At 29.6% G+C, this 17,549-nt stretch overlaps 1 protein-coding gene across 1 annotated transcript; it reads left to right on the forward strand.

Moving 5' to 3' along the window:
* The first annotated feature begins 11,203 nt into the window (after positions 1-11,203).
* On the forward strand, positions 11,204-11,698 carry LOC139870804 (uncharacterized). Its single transcript, XM_071858575.1, has one exon. The coding sequence runs from the start codon at positions 11,204-11,206 to the stop codon at positions 11,696-11,698; it is 495 nt and encodes a 164-aa protein (XP_071714676.1).
* Positions 11,699-17,549: the final 5,851 nt, after the last annotated feature.

Raw genomic sequence — 17,549 nt, forward strand, 5'->3', positions numbered from 1 at the left:
GCCCAACAGGATATATCAACCCAACAACAATTTCGGCCCATTTGATTACCCAAGTATAACAAATCATAGCCCAACAGGAATTTTGGTTCTTTTTCTAAAAAAATGGCACAAGAGGGATTGAACCCTTGACCTCATGTTAACCCAACACTCCTCTTAACCATCCATCTAACTCTGTTTTTATGTTTTCATTCTCTCCTATATTTCTTTAAACCATTTATTCTTGCAGCTACTTCTACTTCTAAAATACAACACCCAGGACTATTCATCAATATCCAAATCATTATCTTCTTTCTTTGTTCATTTCATCTTCATAATGGAATTATGATCATAACCGTAAGCATCATCATAATTCTTATCGTTATTCTTTTTATTTTCATAAACATCATTTCATCACAATCACATCATCATCATGATCACATCATCATCACCATGATCGATTGTATCATTTTCAACCTCACTAAATCTTGTTTTTCCATTATTATCATCGTACAGAAACAGGATGCAGTGAGTAGTAGCCATAATAATAACGTTGCCAATGAATAACACGGATCGTTTAAGATCTACATAAAACGCGTAATTTTGTTATTCTTTATCGTTACACTGTAACATCCTCTTCATATCATCTCGTTATATTATGTATCATCTTAGTCGATTCTTTCAACCTTCATCATCATTCGTTTATCATCAACATTGTGCATTTGATAAACACAACAGTGAATCACGAACCTTTTCTTCATCGTTTGTCTTCAACAAGAAATAGAAAAGAAATAGAAATGTGCAGTAGCAGTGACAACCGTAACTACAAATGGGTTTTCGAAAATTATTACAATAACCATAAAGTGATCGAAAGTGGTGGAAGGTTGTGGTTGTACATCACGGTATTGGAGATGGAGATCGTGGTGGTGATGATTGTGGTGTTTTAAACAGAACAAAGGTGGCGAGTGGGTTGGGCTGAGATGATGGAAGGTGGTCTGTAAATGAGTCTTGTGAAGGTGGCGATAGGTTGAAGGTGGTGGGTTATGGTGGCGGTTCAAGGTGTCTTGGCCTTTGCTCATTAAAACAGAAATAATAAACTTTGAGGTGGTGCAGGGGAAGAGAAAATTTTATGTCTATCTCTATATCATATATCTTTTGTATATATATTTGTTAGTGGAAAAGGTTAGGATTGAAAAAGGCGAACAATACACAAAAAAAAATTAAATCACGGACTACATCATTGTTTATCTGCCGACACTTTTAACGGGTATCAATTCGTGATCCGTTGTTAATTAGTGGCGGATAAAGTTCTCGGAAAAATTCTAAAATTTTAAATTAAATAACTTTATTTATTTCAGTCTTTTAGGGTGTAAAATTGGTCATTAATTATATACAATTATTTAAATAAAAATTAAATTAATTATGAGCTCCCAACCCCAAGTAAAAATACTAAATGTTAAAATTAATCAAATAGATTCTAATTATATTTTTAACAAAACTAAAAACCGTTTAACTTGTTTTTGGATCACCGTTTATTTCGAAATTACAATAGTTTGAATTTAACTTGCATAATATCAATCGAAACATCAAACGAGTATTACAATCATTTAATATTTATTTCTAATATGCTTTATTTATATATAGATATATTTTAAATAATAATTATGATAATATCCTATTTTTATTTTATTAATTTTTAATAACAACATCATATAATACTTCAAATTATATTTTGAATTATTATTTATATATACATACACATATATCTATTTACAATTAATTGTTCGTGAATCATCGAGAGCAGTTGAAGGTCAATTGAATATATGAACAACGTTTCAAAATTTTCTAGACCCAACAATATATACTTTGCTTATCATATCGAAATCATATAAAGATTAAGTTTAAATTTAGTCGAAAATTCCTGGGTCATCACAGTACCTACCCGTTAAAGAAATTTCGTCCCGAAATTTGAGTGAAGTCGTCATGGTTAACAATAAAAATGTTTTCATGACAAATATGAATTGATAATTAGAGTTTTATCACCGTTGAGTAATATGAATAAAACAATTCGATTACTCGAAGCGTATGAATGAAGCTGTCTCAAAAGATTGAGATCGAGATTTAACTTTTGATGTAGTCACGGTGGATTTCCGGAATTCAAGGGATTTGGAGAAAATCTTCGAAATCTATAAGATTTGATTCATCGAAGATTAAGGAAATTTGGATCTCTTTAATTAAATGCATCATCTGCCTCGATTGCTTTGTCTAATATTTCCATTATAAATTTACCTTTTTCGTTCCATTAATTTTCACCACTTCAATAATTTCTTTCTTTAATTCATATTTCCAAAGAGTTTGAAAATGCTTAATCCAGTTCTGATCCTTGTACTTATTCTGACTATTGTATCCGTCATTCTTCTTTTCCATTTACCACCGGAGGAATCTATTCACTTCTACTATTACCTTGGGGTTATAGTGTTTTAATTCTCCCGTGTTTTTATATGGCTATACGCATTGATATTCACGGTTTGTGACCTCCATGTTCTTATTGGGCTTTATATTTTCTCTTATATTACGAAGTCCCTGCTTCCATCTTCTATAATCATTGTCATTCACAGTTAATGTTTTCTCTTATTTGCTGAGATTTATACTCCCTTTCTATTTCGGAGCTTCATGCTTTTGTTTTCTTTTCGCAAGTAATGGTCCAGAATTTGTAGGTATGGAGTTTCAAATTATCATAATATACAAGGTAGAAAGGAAAGGTAGCAGCACGATTTGATTTGTGAAATTACCAGAATATCCGGATAAGACTGAATCATCAAGAAAATATTTTCTTGATATTTTTGAGGCTAAATAGAATACAAGAGTCGTGTAACATGGCAGATGATGACGTTATGATCTGTGAATCATCACGTTCCATTAGAAACTCAGCATGACTTATTGTAATATAATCACATTGATCAAGTGTCATTATATTATACTAACTCATGCATCAATTTCTTTACATTTTTCCAGAATTCATTCATAAATTAAACTTAAATTTTACAGAAGTTTCCAAAATAATGGAATACAGAAAACACGAAGAGGTGGATAATTTCGGACAAGAATATTTATGAAAATATCCTCAGAAATATCGAAGATATTTATGATGATAATTTGGAATTTTTAAGTTCGAAGGTTGATGAAGAAAAATTTTCCGCAAGATTTTAACATGACTTCGGAGCATGATATTCTCTAAAGATTTCATCGGATCCAGAATTACTTGAATTCTTTGAATATAGGGTTTGATCCTTGAAATTGTCCTTGGTCTCCTTCCTGGTTAGCTCAATCCATTTTTCGGTATCAAATTTTCTATCGAGCGTTCCCAATATTCCATTCTTTATTATCAAAATTTTGGCCGTTTAGACCATCTACGATTTTGCTGTTTCCTCTGCATTTAATGCTACCATATCTGAATCATCGGTTATCAATCCGAGGTGGTTTCAAAAGAATTGTATTTTTAGATGATTAAACGATGATGTTAATATGGTTGAATATAAAAGATTTTCTGGTAACAATAAATGAGCACGCATATATATCAAGGTTATAATAAGGTTGTTTTGAATGAAAAGTCAAAGTTGTCTTGCTGGAGCTGTGACAAAATTGGCTATTTTGAAAAAGAACTGCAAAGTTATTTTCAGTAACAAAAACGCCAAAGGAGTTAGCACAGATACATGTTAAACGTTTACTCAAGTTCCTAATGTTTCAAGGTGCATAACTATATGCATCAATCTCTTCTTCCGTAGATGAAGTACGGTTGGTTCATCCTATCGATTGAAGTATTTTCAAGAATTATCAAAGGTTTGAATCGCAGATTGTAATCGTCAAGATACAAATGAGGTTTAAGATGAAATCAAGTGGCAAACTTGAAGAAATGTTTAGTTTCATATGTTATAATCAATATTTTAATTCATTTTAATTGTCCAATGTTATTAGTACACAGTCGATAGTCCACAATTAACAGTCCAATAATTCATATATAGTTTAATATATAATATTCGAATTAATTAATACGTATCGTGACCCGTGTACATGTCTCAGACTCGATCACAACTCAAACTATATATATTATTGTAGAATCAACCTCAACCCTGTATAGAGAACTCGATCATTACTGCATATAGAGTGTCTATGGTTATTCCAAATAATATATATAGATGCGTCGATATGATATGTCAAAACCTTGTATACTTGTCCCAATATTTAAAGTGCGTAAAATAAATAATAGAAATTAAATGACGATAAATAAAGTGGGTAAAGTAAATAATAGAAATTAAATGACGATAAATAAAGTGCGTAAAGTAAATAACATAAATTAAATGACGATAAATGAAATTACGATAAATAAACTGCGATAAATAAAATGTAATAAGGAATTAACAGTTAGCTAGGAACAGTTAGCTAGGATTTTGTTAGCGTGGTTTCTTAACAGAATTTCTTATAGTTAAATTGTTTGTTTCTAACAAATTTTTATTTTGTCCAATGTTTTTCTTCATTATACCACTTGTTGGATTCTGAGTGGTCAAAATCCAAATAAGAAATTGAATGAAAATGGTTATTCTGCGGTGAACGGATACGTATATCGGTGGTTGTAAGTAGGATAGTAAATGACTATTGAATCAGCTTTGACGAATGTACAGTGCAACTTATTAAGGTGAAATCTAAATATTCCTCGGGTATTACCTACCCGTTAAATATTTTTTCCATTAACAGTTTGTACAAAAGAATTTTTAATTACAATCTTTATGAAAACATATATACGTATATATTTTCTTCAGATGTAATCATGGATTTAATGAGTCAATATGATATTAAACTCATTTGATTTACTGTTAGAACGAGAATATATAATCTCTAAAATATTAGAGATTACATATTCGTCATGTCGTACGAAGATAAATGATGTAGAATGATACGTAGTATGATGATTATACTCGGGGTACAAAATGAGATGTTGAGGCATGGATTGTTGATGGTACTGTTGGTGTCGGTGATGTTGCTGAGGCTGGTAAATTTTGCACCATATTCTCCAAATTGATTACGCGCGAAGTTCGTTGACTTCTTTGATTACTCCGAGATGATTGTCGGTAAGAACAGGCGAGTGAATAAGGTTTTGAATTTGAGATATTATATAATCATGATGAGATATTCGGGATATGAGGGTGAAAATGGTATTTCGGACTGGTTCACCGGTAAGTGCTTCAGGTTCTTCGTCAAGAGATGAATTTGGTTGATGAAAAGGGTCACCTTCTTTTTGTCTCCAATGATTAAGTAGGCTATGAACCCATTAGATGAATTGGTTGATTCATTCTAGTGACACTGCTTTCGGAGCCTATGTGAACATCCATGTCGGAATAGCTGTCGAGTTCCGAAGAACTTGCACTAGTGACGAGTTCCATTTCGTACGATTGAGTAAAGGATTTTTCGATAGGAAATGAATTTCAAATATTAGATGATATTCTAACTACATAGAATACTTATATATAGCATAAAGATTTCGCAAATTACAGAGAAAATTTCGAAAGCTGTCAGGCAAAGGCAACAGTAACAGATACGCTAAGATACGAATTTTGTCTATACACTATTCATGCAATCATTGCAGTAAGATGTGTCTAGACTAAGAATGATAAGCAGGTAGTTTCCTAAGGATGATAAGCAGATGATTTCCGACTAGAAATGATAAGCAAAACTTTTGACATGCAGACACGGTCAAAGTCCAGACTCACTAATGCATCCTAATGACTTATCAGTTTGACACACTAATGCAAGACCTGGTTCACTAAGACCACCGCTCTGATACCACATGTCATACCTCGTCCTAATCCATCTGGATCAAGTCATCAACATTTGGTCCCATTGCGATGATCGACTCCAAGTAATGTCTTTAAAATGAGCAAATGCACAGCGGAAGATTTATTTCATACCTGAGAATAAACATGCTTTCAAGTGTCAACCAAAAGGTTGGTGAGTTCATAGGTTTATCTTAAAACAGTAAAATTCATCATTTTGATAGACCGCAAGATTTAAATGCTGCATGGTACAAATGGGCCCGAATCCTATACCCACCTGTAATATACATACGATATCTTTTAAATACAGTACACATTTCTCGTGTACGAAATCATCTTTCATAAATCTTAGTAACCGTACACATATCTTGTGCACAAAAATAACATACACATAACCTGTGTATAAAATCATTCTCTTGATACATAACATTCACTTTTCATTTCTTTCATAGCTTGGCTTGGTAACCGACCTTAACATATAATGCGCATAATAATATCCCCAAAACAGAACATCTCGTCTGTATAATAATCATATAAACTTCGACGTACTAAACACCACGCTCACTAACCCTTCCATCTAGTGAACATTCTGGGTGGGGGTGTTAAACCCGGTAGCTACCTTTAGGATTCGCGTCAATTAGGCGTGCACTAATTCTCAAAATTAGTGATGTTCCCTAATTCTTAGGTTACCAAGCAATAATAATCAGGAGAAAAATATTCATATCAATTGTGGCAATTATCACGTCCACATAATTCAATGGTGGCAATTATCATGTCCACATAATTCATTCGAGGAATGTTTTGCTTGTGTCTATCTCGTCAAACATTTATAAAAGCATTTCATGTATTCGCAGTTCAAAATGTATTTCAAAAGCATTTAATAAAGCAATTGTAAAAGTAGTGCATGTATTCTCAGTCCCAAAAATGTAAAGAGTAAAAGGGAATCAAATGAACTCACGCATATAAATATTGTAAAACAGTCTTTAAAACAGTGCATGTATTCTCAGCTCAAAAATATAATGAGTAAAAGGGAGCAAATGAACTCACCTAGTGTATTTTGTAGTAAAAATACATAGGACGACAATTTCACATATTATAAATTTATATATTATATATTTAATTTGTATATATATATATTTGAAAATGATTATTATTTGTATAGTTTAAATCTATATACTTTTAAAATACCTAATTGATTATATATATGAATATTTATTTAAAGATTGTTAATATAATTAGTTTATATGTAATGTTACTTATAAATATATTTTTACATCATTAGTAATAAAAGTTATGTTTGATTATAATGATAATATCAATAATAATAATAATAATAATAATAATAATAATAATAATAATAATACTGATGATAATAATAATTGTAGTAGTAATAATAATAGTGATAAAAATAGCAATAATGTCTCTAAAAATAATACTAATAATAATAATAATAATAATAATAATAATAATAATAATAATAATAATAATAATAATAATAATAATAATAATAATAATAATAATAATAATAATAATCTTAATATTAATTTAAATGATAATTTTTATAAAAATGCTATTTGTAATAATAATATTAGTAATCTTAATAAATATAGTAATTTTACTAAAAAATACTTTTTATAATAATTTTAGCAATAATAATGTTTATAATAATAATAATAATAATAATAGTAATAAAAATATCAATTATACTAGTAATCATATTATTAATGTTAGTAATAATAATAATTAACTTAATAATAACAATAATTAATAACAATTAGATTAACAATAATAATATCAATAAATAATAATAATAATAATAATAATAATAATAATAATAATAATAATAATAATAATAATAATAATAATAATAATAATAAAAATAATAAGATAGTATTAGTAATAAAATGAGTAAATAACTACCTCAAATGGGAAAAGCTAAAAATAATAGCCTTGTCCCGGGCTCGAACCCAAGACCTCTCGCTGACCCGCAACACCCTTAACCGTACATCCATTTATATATATATATATATATATATATATATATATATATATATATATATATATATATATATATATATATATATATATATATATATATATATATATATATATATATATATTTTATCATAATCAAATGTATTTATCCCGTTTTTATTTCTTTCTTCTTCTAACCCAAGATTCCTTTCGGCCCAACAGGATATATCAACCCAACAACAATTTTGGTCCATTTGATTACCCAAGTATAACAAATCATGGCCCAACAGGAATTTTGGTTCTTTTTTCTAAAAAAATGGCAGAGGAGGGATTGAACCCTTGACCTCATGCCAACCCAACACTCCTCTTAACCATCCATCTAACTCTGTTTTTATGTTTTCATTCTCTCCTATATTTCTTTAAACCATTTATTCTTGCAGCTACTTCTACTTCTAAAATACAACACCCAGGACTATTCATCAATATCCAAATCATTATCTTCTTTTTTGTTCATTTCATCTTCATAATGGAATTATGATCATAACCGTAAGCATCATCATAATTCTTATCGTTATTCTTTTTATTTTCATAAACATCATTTCATCACAATCACATCATCATCATCATGACCACATCATCATCACCATGATCGATTGTATCATTTTCAACCTCACGAAATCTTGTTTTTCCATTATTATCATCGTACAGAAACAGGATGCAGTGAGTAGTAGCCATAATAATAACGTTGCCAACGAATTACACGGATCGTTTAAGATCTACATAAAACGCGTAATTTTGTTATTCTTTATCGTTACACTGTAATATCCTCTTCATATCATCTCGTTATATTTCGTATCATGTTAATCGATTCTTTCAACCTTCATCATCATTCGTTTATCATCAACATTGTGCATTTGAAAAACACAACAGTAAATCACGAACTTTTTCTTCATCGTTTGTCTTCAACAAGAAATAGAAAAGAAATAAAAATGTGCAGTAGCAGTGACAACCGTAACTACAAATGGGTTTTCAAAAATTATTACAATAACCATAAAGTGATCGAAAGTGGTGGAAGGTTGTGGTTGTACATCACGGTATTGGAGATGGAGATCGTGGTGGTGATGATTGTGGTGTTTTAAACAGAACAAAGGTGGCGAGTGGGTTGGGCTGAGATGATGGAAGGTGGTTTGTAAATGAGTCTTGTGAAGGTGGCGATAGGTTGAAGGTGGTGGGTTATGGTGGCGGTTCAAGGTGTCTTGGCCTTTGCTCATTAAAACAGAAATAATAAACTTTGAGGTGGTGCAGGGGAAGAGAAAATTTTATGTCTATCTCTATATCATATATCTTTTGTATATATATTTGTTAGTGGAAAAGGTTAGGATTGAAAAAGGCGAACAATACACAAAAAAAAATTAAATCACGGACTACATCATTGTTTATCTGCCGACACTTTTAACGGGTATCAATTCGTGATCCGTTGTTAATCAGTGGTGGATAAAGTTCTCGGAAAAATTCTAAAATTTTAAATTAAATAACTTTATTTATTTCAGTCTTTTAGGGTGTAAAATTGGTCATTAATTATATACAATTATTTAAATAAAAATTAAATTAATTATGAGCTCCCAACCCTAAGTAAAAATACTAAATGTTAAAATTAATCAAATAGATTCTAATTATATTTTTAACAAAACTAAAAACCGTTTAACTTGTTTTTGGATCACCGTTTATTTCGAAATTACAATAGTTTGAATTTAACTTGCTTAATATCAATCGGAACATCAAACGAGTATTACAATCATTTAATATTTATTTCTAATATACTTTATTTATATATAGGTATATTTTAAATAATAATTATTATAATATCCTATTTTTATTTTATTAATTTTTAATAACAACATCATATAATACTTCAAATTATATTTTGAATTATTATTTATATAAACATACACATATATCTATTTACAATTAATTGTTCGTGAATCATCGAGAGCAGTTGAAGGTCAATTGAATATATGAACAACGTTTTAAAATTTTCTAGACCCAACAATACATACTTTGCTTATCGTATCGAAATCATATAAAGATTAAGTTTAAATTTAGTCAAAAATTCCTGGGTCGTCACATAAATAAGCCTGAAGTCTCTGGAAGGCTTGACAAATGAACAATTGAGTTGGGGTCTTATGAAATAACCTACCTTCCGCAAACTTTTGTGAAGGGGGAAGTTTTGGCAGATTATCTCGCAGAAATGACAGGCGAATTGGAAGTAATTCATGAGAGAACAGAGTTGAAGCCTGTGCAAGGTGAAACATGGGATTTATTTATAGATGGTGCATCATGCACAGAAGGCGCATGCGCGGTATTAGTTTTAACAAGCCCAAGTGGCGAAGAGCATACATACGCATTGCGTTTTAATTTTGATGTTACAAATACTGAAGCTGAATATGAGGCGCTGCTCGCTGGATTGAACATTGCGCATAAAATGAATATCACTAACTTACGCGCATATGTTGATTCGCTGTTGGTTTCAAATCAGTTTAATGACTCATTTAACGCGCATGAACTTACTTTCTATGCAAAAGTATTTGAAACTGCTAAAAGCGGCTGCAGAAAAGATTGAGCATTTTGAACTCGCACAAGTTTCATGAAGCCAAAACAAAAAGGTAGATGCATTAAGCAAGCTGGCAGCATTAACTTTTTCGCATTTTCAACAGCAAGTTTGGATGAAAGAATTGCCCAACAAAGCAATTGATGGCGGATTAATTGTTGCGGCAATTGTGGAAGTGCAACCAAATTGAATGAATCCTATTATTGAAAATCTGCGCAATAACACGCTGCCAGAAGATAAAAATGAAGCAAGATTAGTGCGCATAAGATCACCTACGTATACCATTAAAAATGACATTTTGTACCGCAAATCATACTACGGGTCACTAATGCACTGTGTTGGCCCAGCAGAAGCATAGATGATCATTGAAGAAGTACATAGCAGTTCCTGTGCGCTACATTCTGGCTATAAGACTATTGCATCAAAAATTATGCGGCTAGGTTACTTCTTGCCAACCATATATCACGATGTGGCAAAAATAGTAAAAAGATGCAAAAGTTGCCAAAGGCATGCGTCGCAGAACAGAAGATCAAGGCATGACATGATTCCAGTAAATTCGCCATGGCCATTCTATAAATGGGCGATTGATATTGTGGGACCATTTCCTGCGGGAACAGGACACGTAAAATTCCTGATTGTGGTGATTAATTATTTCACCAAGTGGGTGGAAGCAAATGCATTGCGCACAATTACAGGAGTGCAAGTGCGAAATTTTGTTTGAGAGTATATCATTTGTCAATTTGATATTCCCCGCGAAATTGTAAGTGATAATGGGGCGCATATAGTAAAAGACCCCTTTGAGAGTTGGTGCGAAGAAATGAACATTGTACATAAATTTACATCAGTTGCATACCCGCAAGGCAATGGATTATGCGAAGTTACTAACCGCGATATTGTTAGCCGCTTTAAAAAGCGCTTAAATGAAAAACGCATTGGATGGGTTGATGAACTATCCAATGTATTATGGGCATATCGCACAACATTTAAGAAAAGTACTGGCGAAACACCCTTTAGTCTTGTGTATGGCTCAGAGGCAATGATTCCTGCAGAAATACTTGTGCCAACACATAGGGTGGCCAATTTTGACGAAACAGCGAATAATGATGCTTTGTGCGAAAACTTAAATTTTGTGGATGAACGCAGATTGATGGCTGCAATAAAAGAAGCGAATAACAAGCAACAGATTGCGAAATATTATAACAAAAAGGTGCGTGCTTTAGCCTTCGATGTTGGCGAGTGGGTTTTGCATAACAATGAAGCAAGTCGCGCAAAAACTGTTGGTAAATTGGGACCCAATTGGGAAGGTTCCTAGCAAATAATAGCAATCAACGCGGTTGGTTCCTACAAACTCATATACAATGAAGGTGTGACAACTCGGAAATTTCCGACCAAATTTAAACTTTAATCTTTATATGTTTCCGACACGATAAGCAAAGTTTGTTAAGTTAAATCTCAAAAAATTTTAAACTGTGTTCATACATTCATTTAACCTCGACTAAATTCTGACGATTCACGAACCATTATATAATTGGATATGAATATGTATATATATTTATATGTATATATTACAACTTGAGAATATTAACAAAGTATTAAACATAAAATACTTTACATGAACATATTTGTTTCAATATGATTATCGATGGAATTAGAAGATAATATCAATTGATTGATTTATCAGATACATTGTATGATTACGGGTCTCTGTTGAGAGGTCCACTTTGATTTAGGAAACCTTTTTTTTAACTATATTCGAAATAAATGGTATAGTGATTTACAAGTGAGAACAAGGTATCAATTATTGAGAGTTAGTCAAAAGTAGTGGAGATTCATGTTTAACTTTCAATGTGTGATTAACAATAATTTCTCGTGTATGTTGATAAGTTAATCATTAGAATTAAATAGGTAAAATAAGATACAAAATAATTAAGTATAATTTGAAATGAATCTATATATAAATATATATGATTTTTATGTATAATTATTTTTATATGTATATTGTAATATATATATATATATATATATATATATATATATATATATATATATATATATATATATATATATATAAGATATAGATAATCAATATATGATATTATATATAGTAGATAGTTATTAAATATTACATAATTAATAATAGATATAAACATATTAAAATTACTTACAAGTTTAACTATAGTTGTTGTATTATTATTACATTCATTATTAGTAATAGTAATTTTGTATTATTAAAAATTTTAATATGAAATTTGTTATATGTTATATTATTATTATTATTATTATTATTATATTTCTATTATTATTATTATTATTATTATTATTATTATTATTATTATTATTATTATTATTATTGTTATTATTATTATTATTATTATTATTATTATTATTCATAATATTACAAATATTATTATTTTTAATATTATTATTTTAAATATATAATCTTAATCTATAGATATGATTTTGATATATAAATTGTTATAGTAATATCATGATAATTAGTATTATTAATAATATTAACAAGTATTATTATTATTAAGATATTTAATAATTATAATTATAATTATAATTATTTATATTAAATATAAGAGATAAAGATAGATATATATACGCGTACATACATAAAAGTCACCATCAGGTTAATATTTTTTTCCTGCTTTTCTACTCACTTGTGAAGAACTGTCGAGCCACACTACAAAACACAGATCATCTCATGTTGGTTGATGAAAATAATTCGATCTTCCACAATCTTTATCAATTACAGATACTATAATCCTTGCTGCTATTCGAAAAAGAAAATAACAGAAATACATAATTTTTTTGTTCGCAAGCCATTTAAATCTATAATCCATTCTCGAATCAAACTTCAAAATCTAAAAATACACGAGTGTTAGGAATCGTCCAACTGATTTATCTGTAAGTTTTCAAACACTAATTCCTTCGATTGAGCTTAAATTTCAAAGTCAAAGTTTTGGTTAAAAAAAGTCAAACAAATTTCTATGAACGAATTTGTAAAGACCCGTCCTAATCCATAAGAACGAATACAATAACATATGATTACATCGCGAGGTACTTGACCTCTATATGATACATTTTACAAACATTGCATTCGTCTTTTAAAAAAAAAACTTTCTTTTCATCGAAAATTGATAGCATGCACACCATTTCATAATTCATCCAACTATAATTGACTTAATAATAATCTTGATGAACTCAACGACTCGAATGCAATGTATTTCGAAATATGTCATGAATGACTCCAAGTAGTATCCTTAAAATGAGCTAATGCACAACGGAAGATTTCTTTCATACCTGAGAATAAACATGCTTTAAAGTGTCAACCAAAAGGTTGGTGAGTTCATTAGTTTATCATAATTGATCATTTTCATCATTTAAATAGACCACAAGAATTTCATTTCTGTTTCTCATAAATATACGTCCCATGCATAGAGACAAAAATCATTCATATGGATTGAACACCTGGTAACCGACATTAACAAGATGCATATAAGAATATCCCCATCATTCCGGGACATCCATCGGACATGATATAAAAACTCGAAGTACTAAAGCATCCGCTACAATGGATGGGGTTTGTTAGGCCCAATAGATCTATCTTTAGGATTCGCGTCAATTAATAGACTGGTTTACTAATTCTTAGGCTACCAAGCAAAAGGGGCATATTCGGCTTCAATCATTGAAGCATATAATGTAGTTTCGATTACTTGTGTCTATTTCGTAAGACATTTATAAAAGCGCATATATTCTCAGTCCCAAAAATATATATTGCAAAAGCATTTAAAAAGGGAGCAAATGAAACTCACCATACTGTTATTTGTAGTGAAAATACATAGGACGACATTGAACAAGTATAGGGTTAGCTTCGGATTCACGAACCTATATCATTTACTTATATATTAACACACATAATTGTAATTGAACAAATTTATATGTATATAAATTTGTTATTTATATCATTTTTATATTAATAACCCATATGTTTCATATATTCATTTTAGATACTTAACATTAATAAAAATATTACTTTTATTATGTTATATGTATTAAATATATTTTTGTATATATATATATATATATATATATATATATATATATATATATATATATATATATATATATATATATATATATATATATATATATATATATATATATATATCGTTTGTTTGTAAAAATTATAATAATACTAAAATAATATTAGTACTGATAGAAATAATAATTATGATAATAGAGTTAAAAATGATACTTTTAATACTACTGATAAAAATGATAAAAATGATACTTTTAAATAAAATGTTAATTTTAATAATAATGAATACTAATAATAATAACTATAAAAATAATGATTTTACAAATAATAATAATGATACTAATATTTATATTAGTAACTATAATGATAATAATACTACTAGTAATAATACTAATACTTATGATAATAATAATAATAACAGTAATAATAATAATAATAATAATAATAATAATAATAATAATAATAATAATAATAATAATAATAATAATAATAATAATAATAATAATGAGTAATAAATAAACTACCTCAAAGGAGTAGCTCTTAAAATAATGCCCAAGTCCGGGTTTGAACCCGCGACCTCCCGCTAACCCGATAATTCCCCTAACTATCGCTCTATCTGTGTCTTTCTAAATCAACTATAATTTTAAATCCTTTTAACCTTTTTTATCATTATCATAAACACTTCATCATCATCACTTGTCATCACCAACATTCTTCGTTGCTCGTCATCTTCACAGCTCGCTACCATTATTATCTTCATACCATATCATCGTCGATCATCATATTCTAAACATCATCATAACATCACCATATCCTTAATAACATGTATCATGTAACCATCTCTATCATTAATCGTAATCTTATACACATCATCTACTTATCACAATCATAACATATTATGATCATCATCACGCTATCACTATTTCATCGTCATAAATCTATCATTATTTCATTCATTTATGTTTCATCATTAAGCTCGTTATCATAACCGCACATCACCATTTTCATCTTCATCTCATAATCATAACAGCCAAATTACCACAGATCACCAGTGAATAATTGCATGTAATCCAAATACCGATTGCTAGATTTATGTTTCAATTTCGACAACCAATATAAGCTTGGCCCAAACATAACTATTTAGAAACCCAACTAGTTAGTCCAAGAAGAAAAATAATCCAAATATTAAAAGGAATTTAATATATTAAATCGGCCCATCACAATTCAAAAGCATGCGGCCCGTAATGAAACTCCTGGAATGAATTTGGTACGTGAATTGAAAAGGGACAAGCCATGGTCCACCAAACTCTTCAACCAGCAAGTGGGAAACATAAATAAAAATAAAAAAAATTATGTGAGTTTGGATTGGATCTCAGTTTTGTAAGTTGATTCATCATCTTCCACATCTTATCATCATGATACTTTACAGGAATAGTAAAAGTAGGAAAAATGAATACATCAATAAAATCATAATACCTTCATCATCAACTATTCATCATCATCTTCATTTAATTATTACCATCATCACTTATCTTCTTATTCATCAATATCACAACGTCTTTTAACAGAATATAGATACAGAAATGAAAATAACGAAGCAGTAGCTTAACAATAATCGATTAGAAACAGAAACGATCACATCAGTAACAGTCGATCGAATAGAACGTTATCGCATAGTAGTTTGGTAATAGCAGTCACAAGTTGCTTCGTGTGATGGTGTATGAGCAGTTTTTAATGGGTTTCGATTCATGATGATGATGGGTTTGTTCGAATATCAAAAGGAAAAGGGGTGTGGTAGTTCTTGGCTTGTCTTGAACAAAACAAGAAAACAAAAATCTAGAAAGCCCAGCTGCAACAGTAATCGAGCAACTGTATTTTATTTTCAAATAGATAAATAGAAGTATGAACGAGTATCTGTTGGCGGTTTTTAATGTGGTTTTGGTTTGTGGTTTCCGGACAAAAACAGAAATCTAGCAAGTGCCTTTTTTTTCTAAGTTCACGAAGATGAGAGGTAGAGAGAGATAGTGAGAGAGAGAAGGAAGAGATGAAGAAGGTAAACAGGAACATGGTAGTAACAGTAGGTTTCATGGTGTTTACCGTTGGTGAATGAAGATGGCATCGAAGGTGGTTTGAGGTGAGTGAAGGTGGTGGTATTCACGATGGAATGGTGATATAGTTGTAGGTAGCGGTAATGATTAAACTAAAATGGAGAGATAGATAGATTGATTAGGAGAAAGGAGGAATAAGTTAATTTACATAATCAATCAGGTACCCATACTTAATCACGAGAAAGAAATAAAAGTGGAAAAGTGATAGTGATGTATAACAATTTGTGATAATGGATGTTATTGGCGATCGAAACGTGTAACAGAAAGGAAAGAATACAAACTGGTGGGGTTTGATATGATTTCAAATATCCTCCTGTATGTATGATGTAAAATCTCCCGAACACAAATATATAAGATCATATAGGTATATAGGTAATGAATATAGATATATAATAATATAACTTAGAATATAATAATAAATCACTTGTTAATGTGAATTGAAATGAACTCTAAATCTAATCTGTAATATGGAAGAAAAATCTATCAATCAAACATAGCAACCAATTAATTATTTAAAATTATTAAATAGAAATTACGTTAATTATTAGCGCTCAATCCCAAGTAAAATATGCGAAGTGTTAAAATTTAACCTATAGCTCCTAAATGTATTTCTAATAAGCCTATAATTAATATAACTCAATTTTAGATCACTGTTTATTTTAATACCATATAAGTTTGAATTTAATTTGTTTAATATCAATCGGATGACAATTGGGTGTTATTGTCGTTTACTAAATAGATTCGAAATCATATATGTATTCCCTATACTTTATATATTTTAATCGATATATCATGTATTATTTTATTTACATAATTGATTAACTCATATAATATTTTAAATTATAATTCAAATTACTATTAATATATATCTATATATTTAAATATATATGTATCTATTTACAGATAGTTGTTCGTGAATCGTTGGGAATGTCGAAGGGTAATTGAATATGTGAACACAGTTTCAAAGTTTTTGAGACTCAACATTACAGACTTTGCTTATCGTGTCA

The sequence above is a fragment of the Rutidosis leptorrhynchoides genome, chromosome 10, assembly GCF_046630445.1.
Source record: "Rutidosis leptorrhynchoides isolate AG116_Rl617_1_P2 chromosome 10, CSIRO_AGI_Rlap_v1, whole genome shotgun sequence".
NCBI classification, from domain to species: Eukaryota; Viridiplantae; Streptophyta; class Magnoliopsida; order Asterales; family Asteraceae; genus Rutidosis; species Rutidosis leptorrhynchoides.

What these genes read in the sequence shown, in the direction of transcription:
- LOC139870804 (XM_071858575.1), top strand. Translation starts at nt 11,204, where the DNA reads ATGAACATTGTACATAAATTTACATCAGTTGCATACCCGCAAGGCAAT.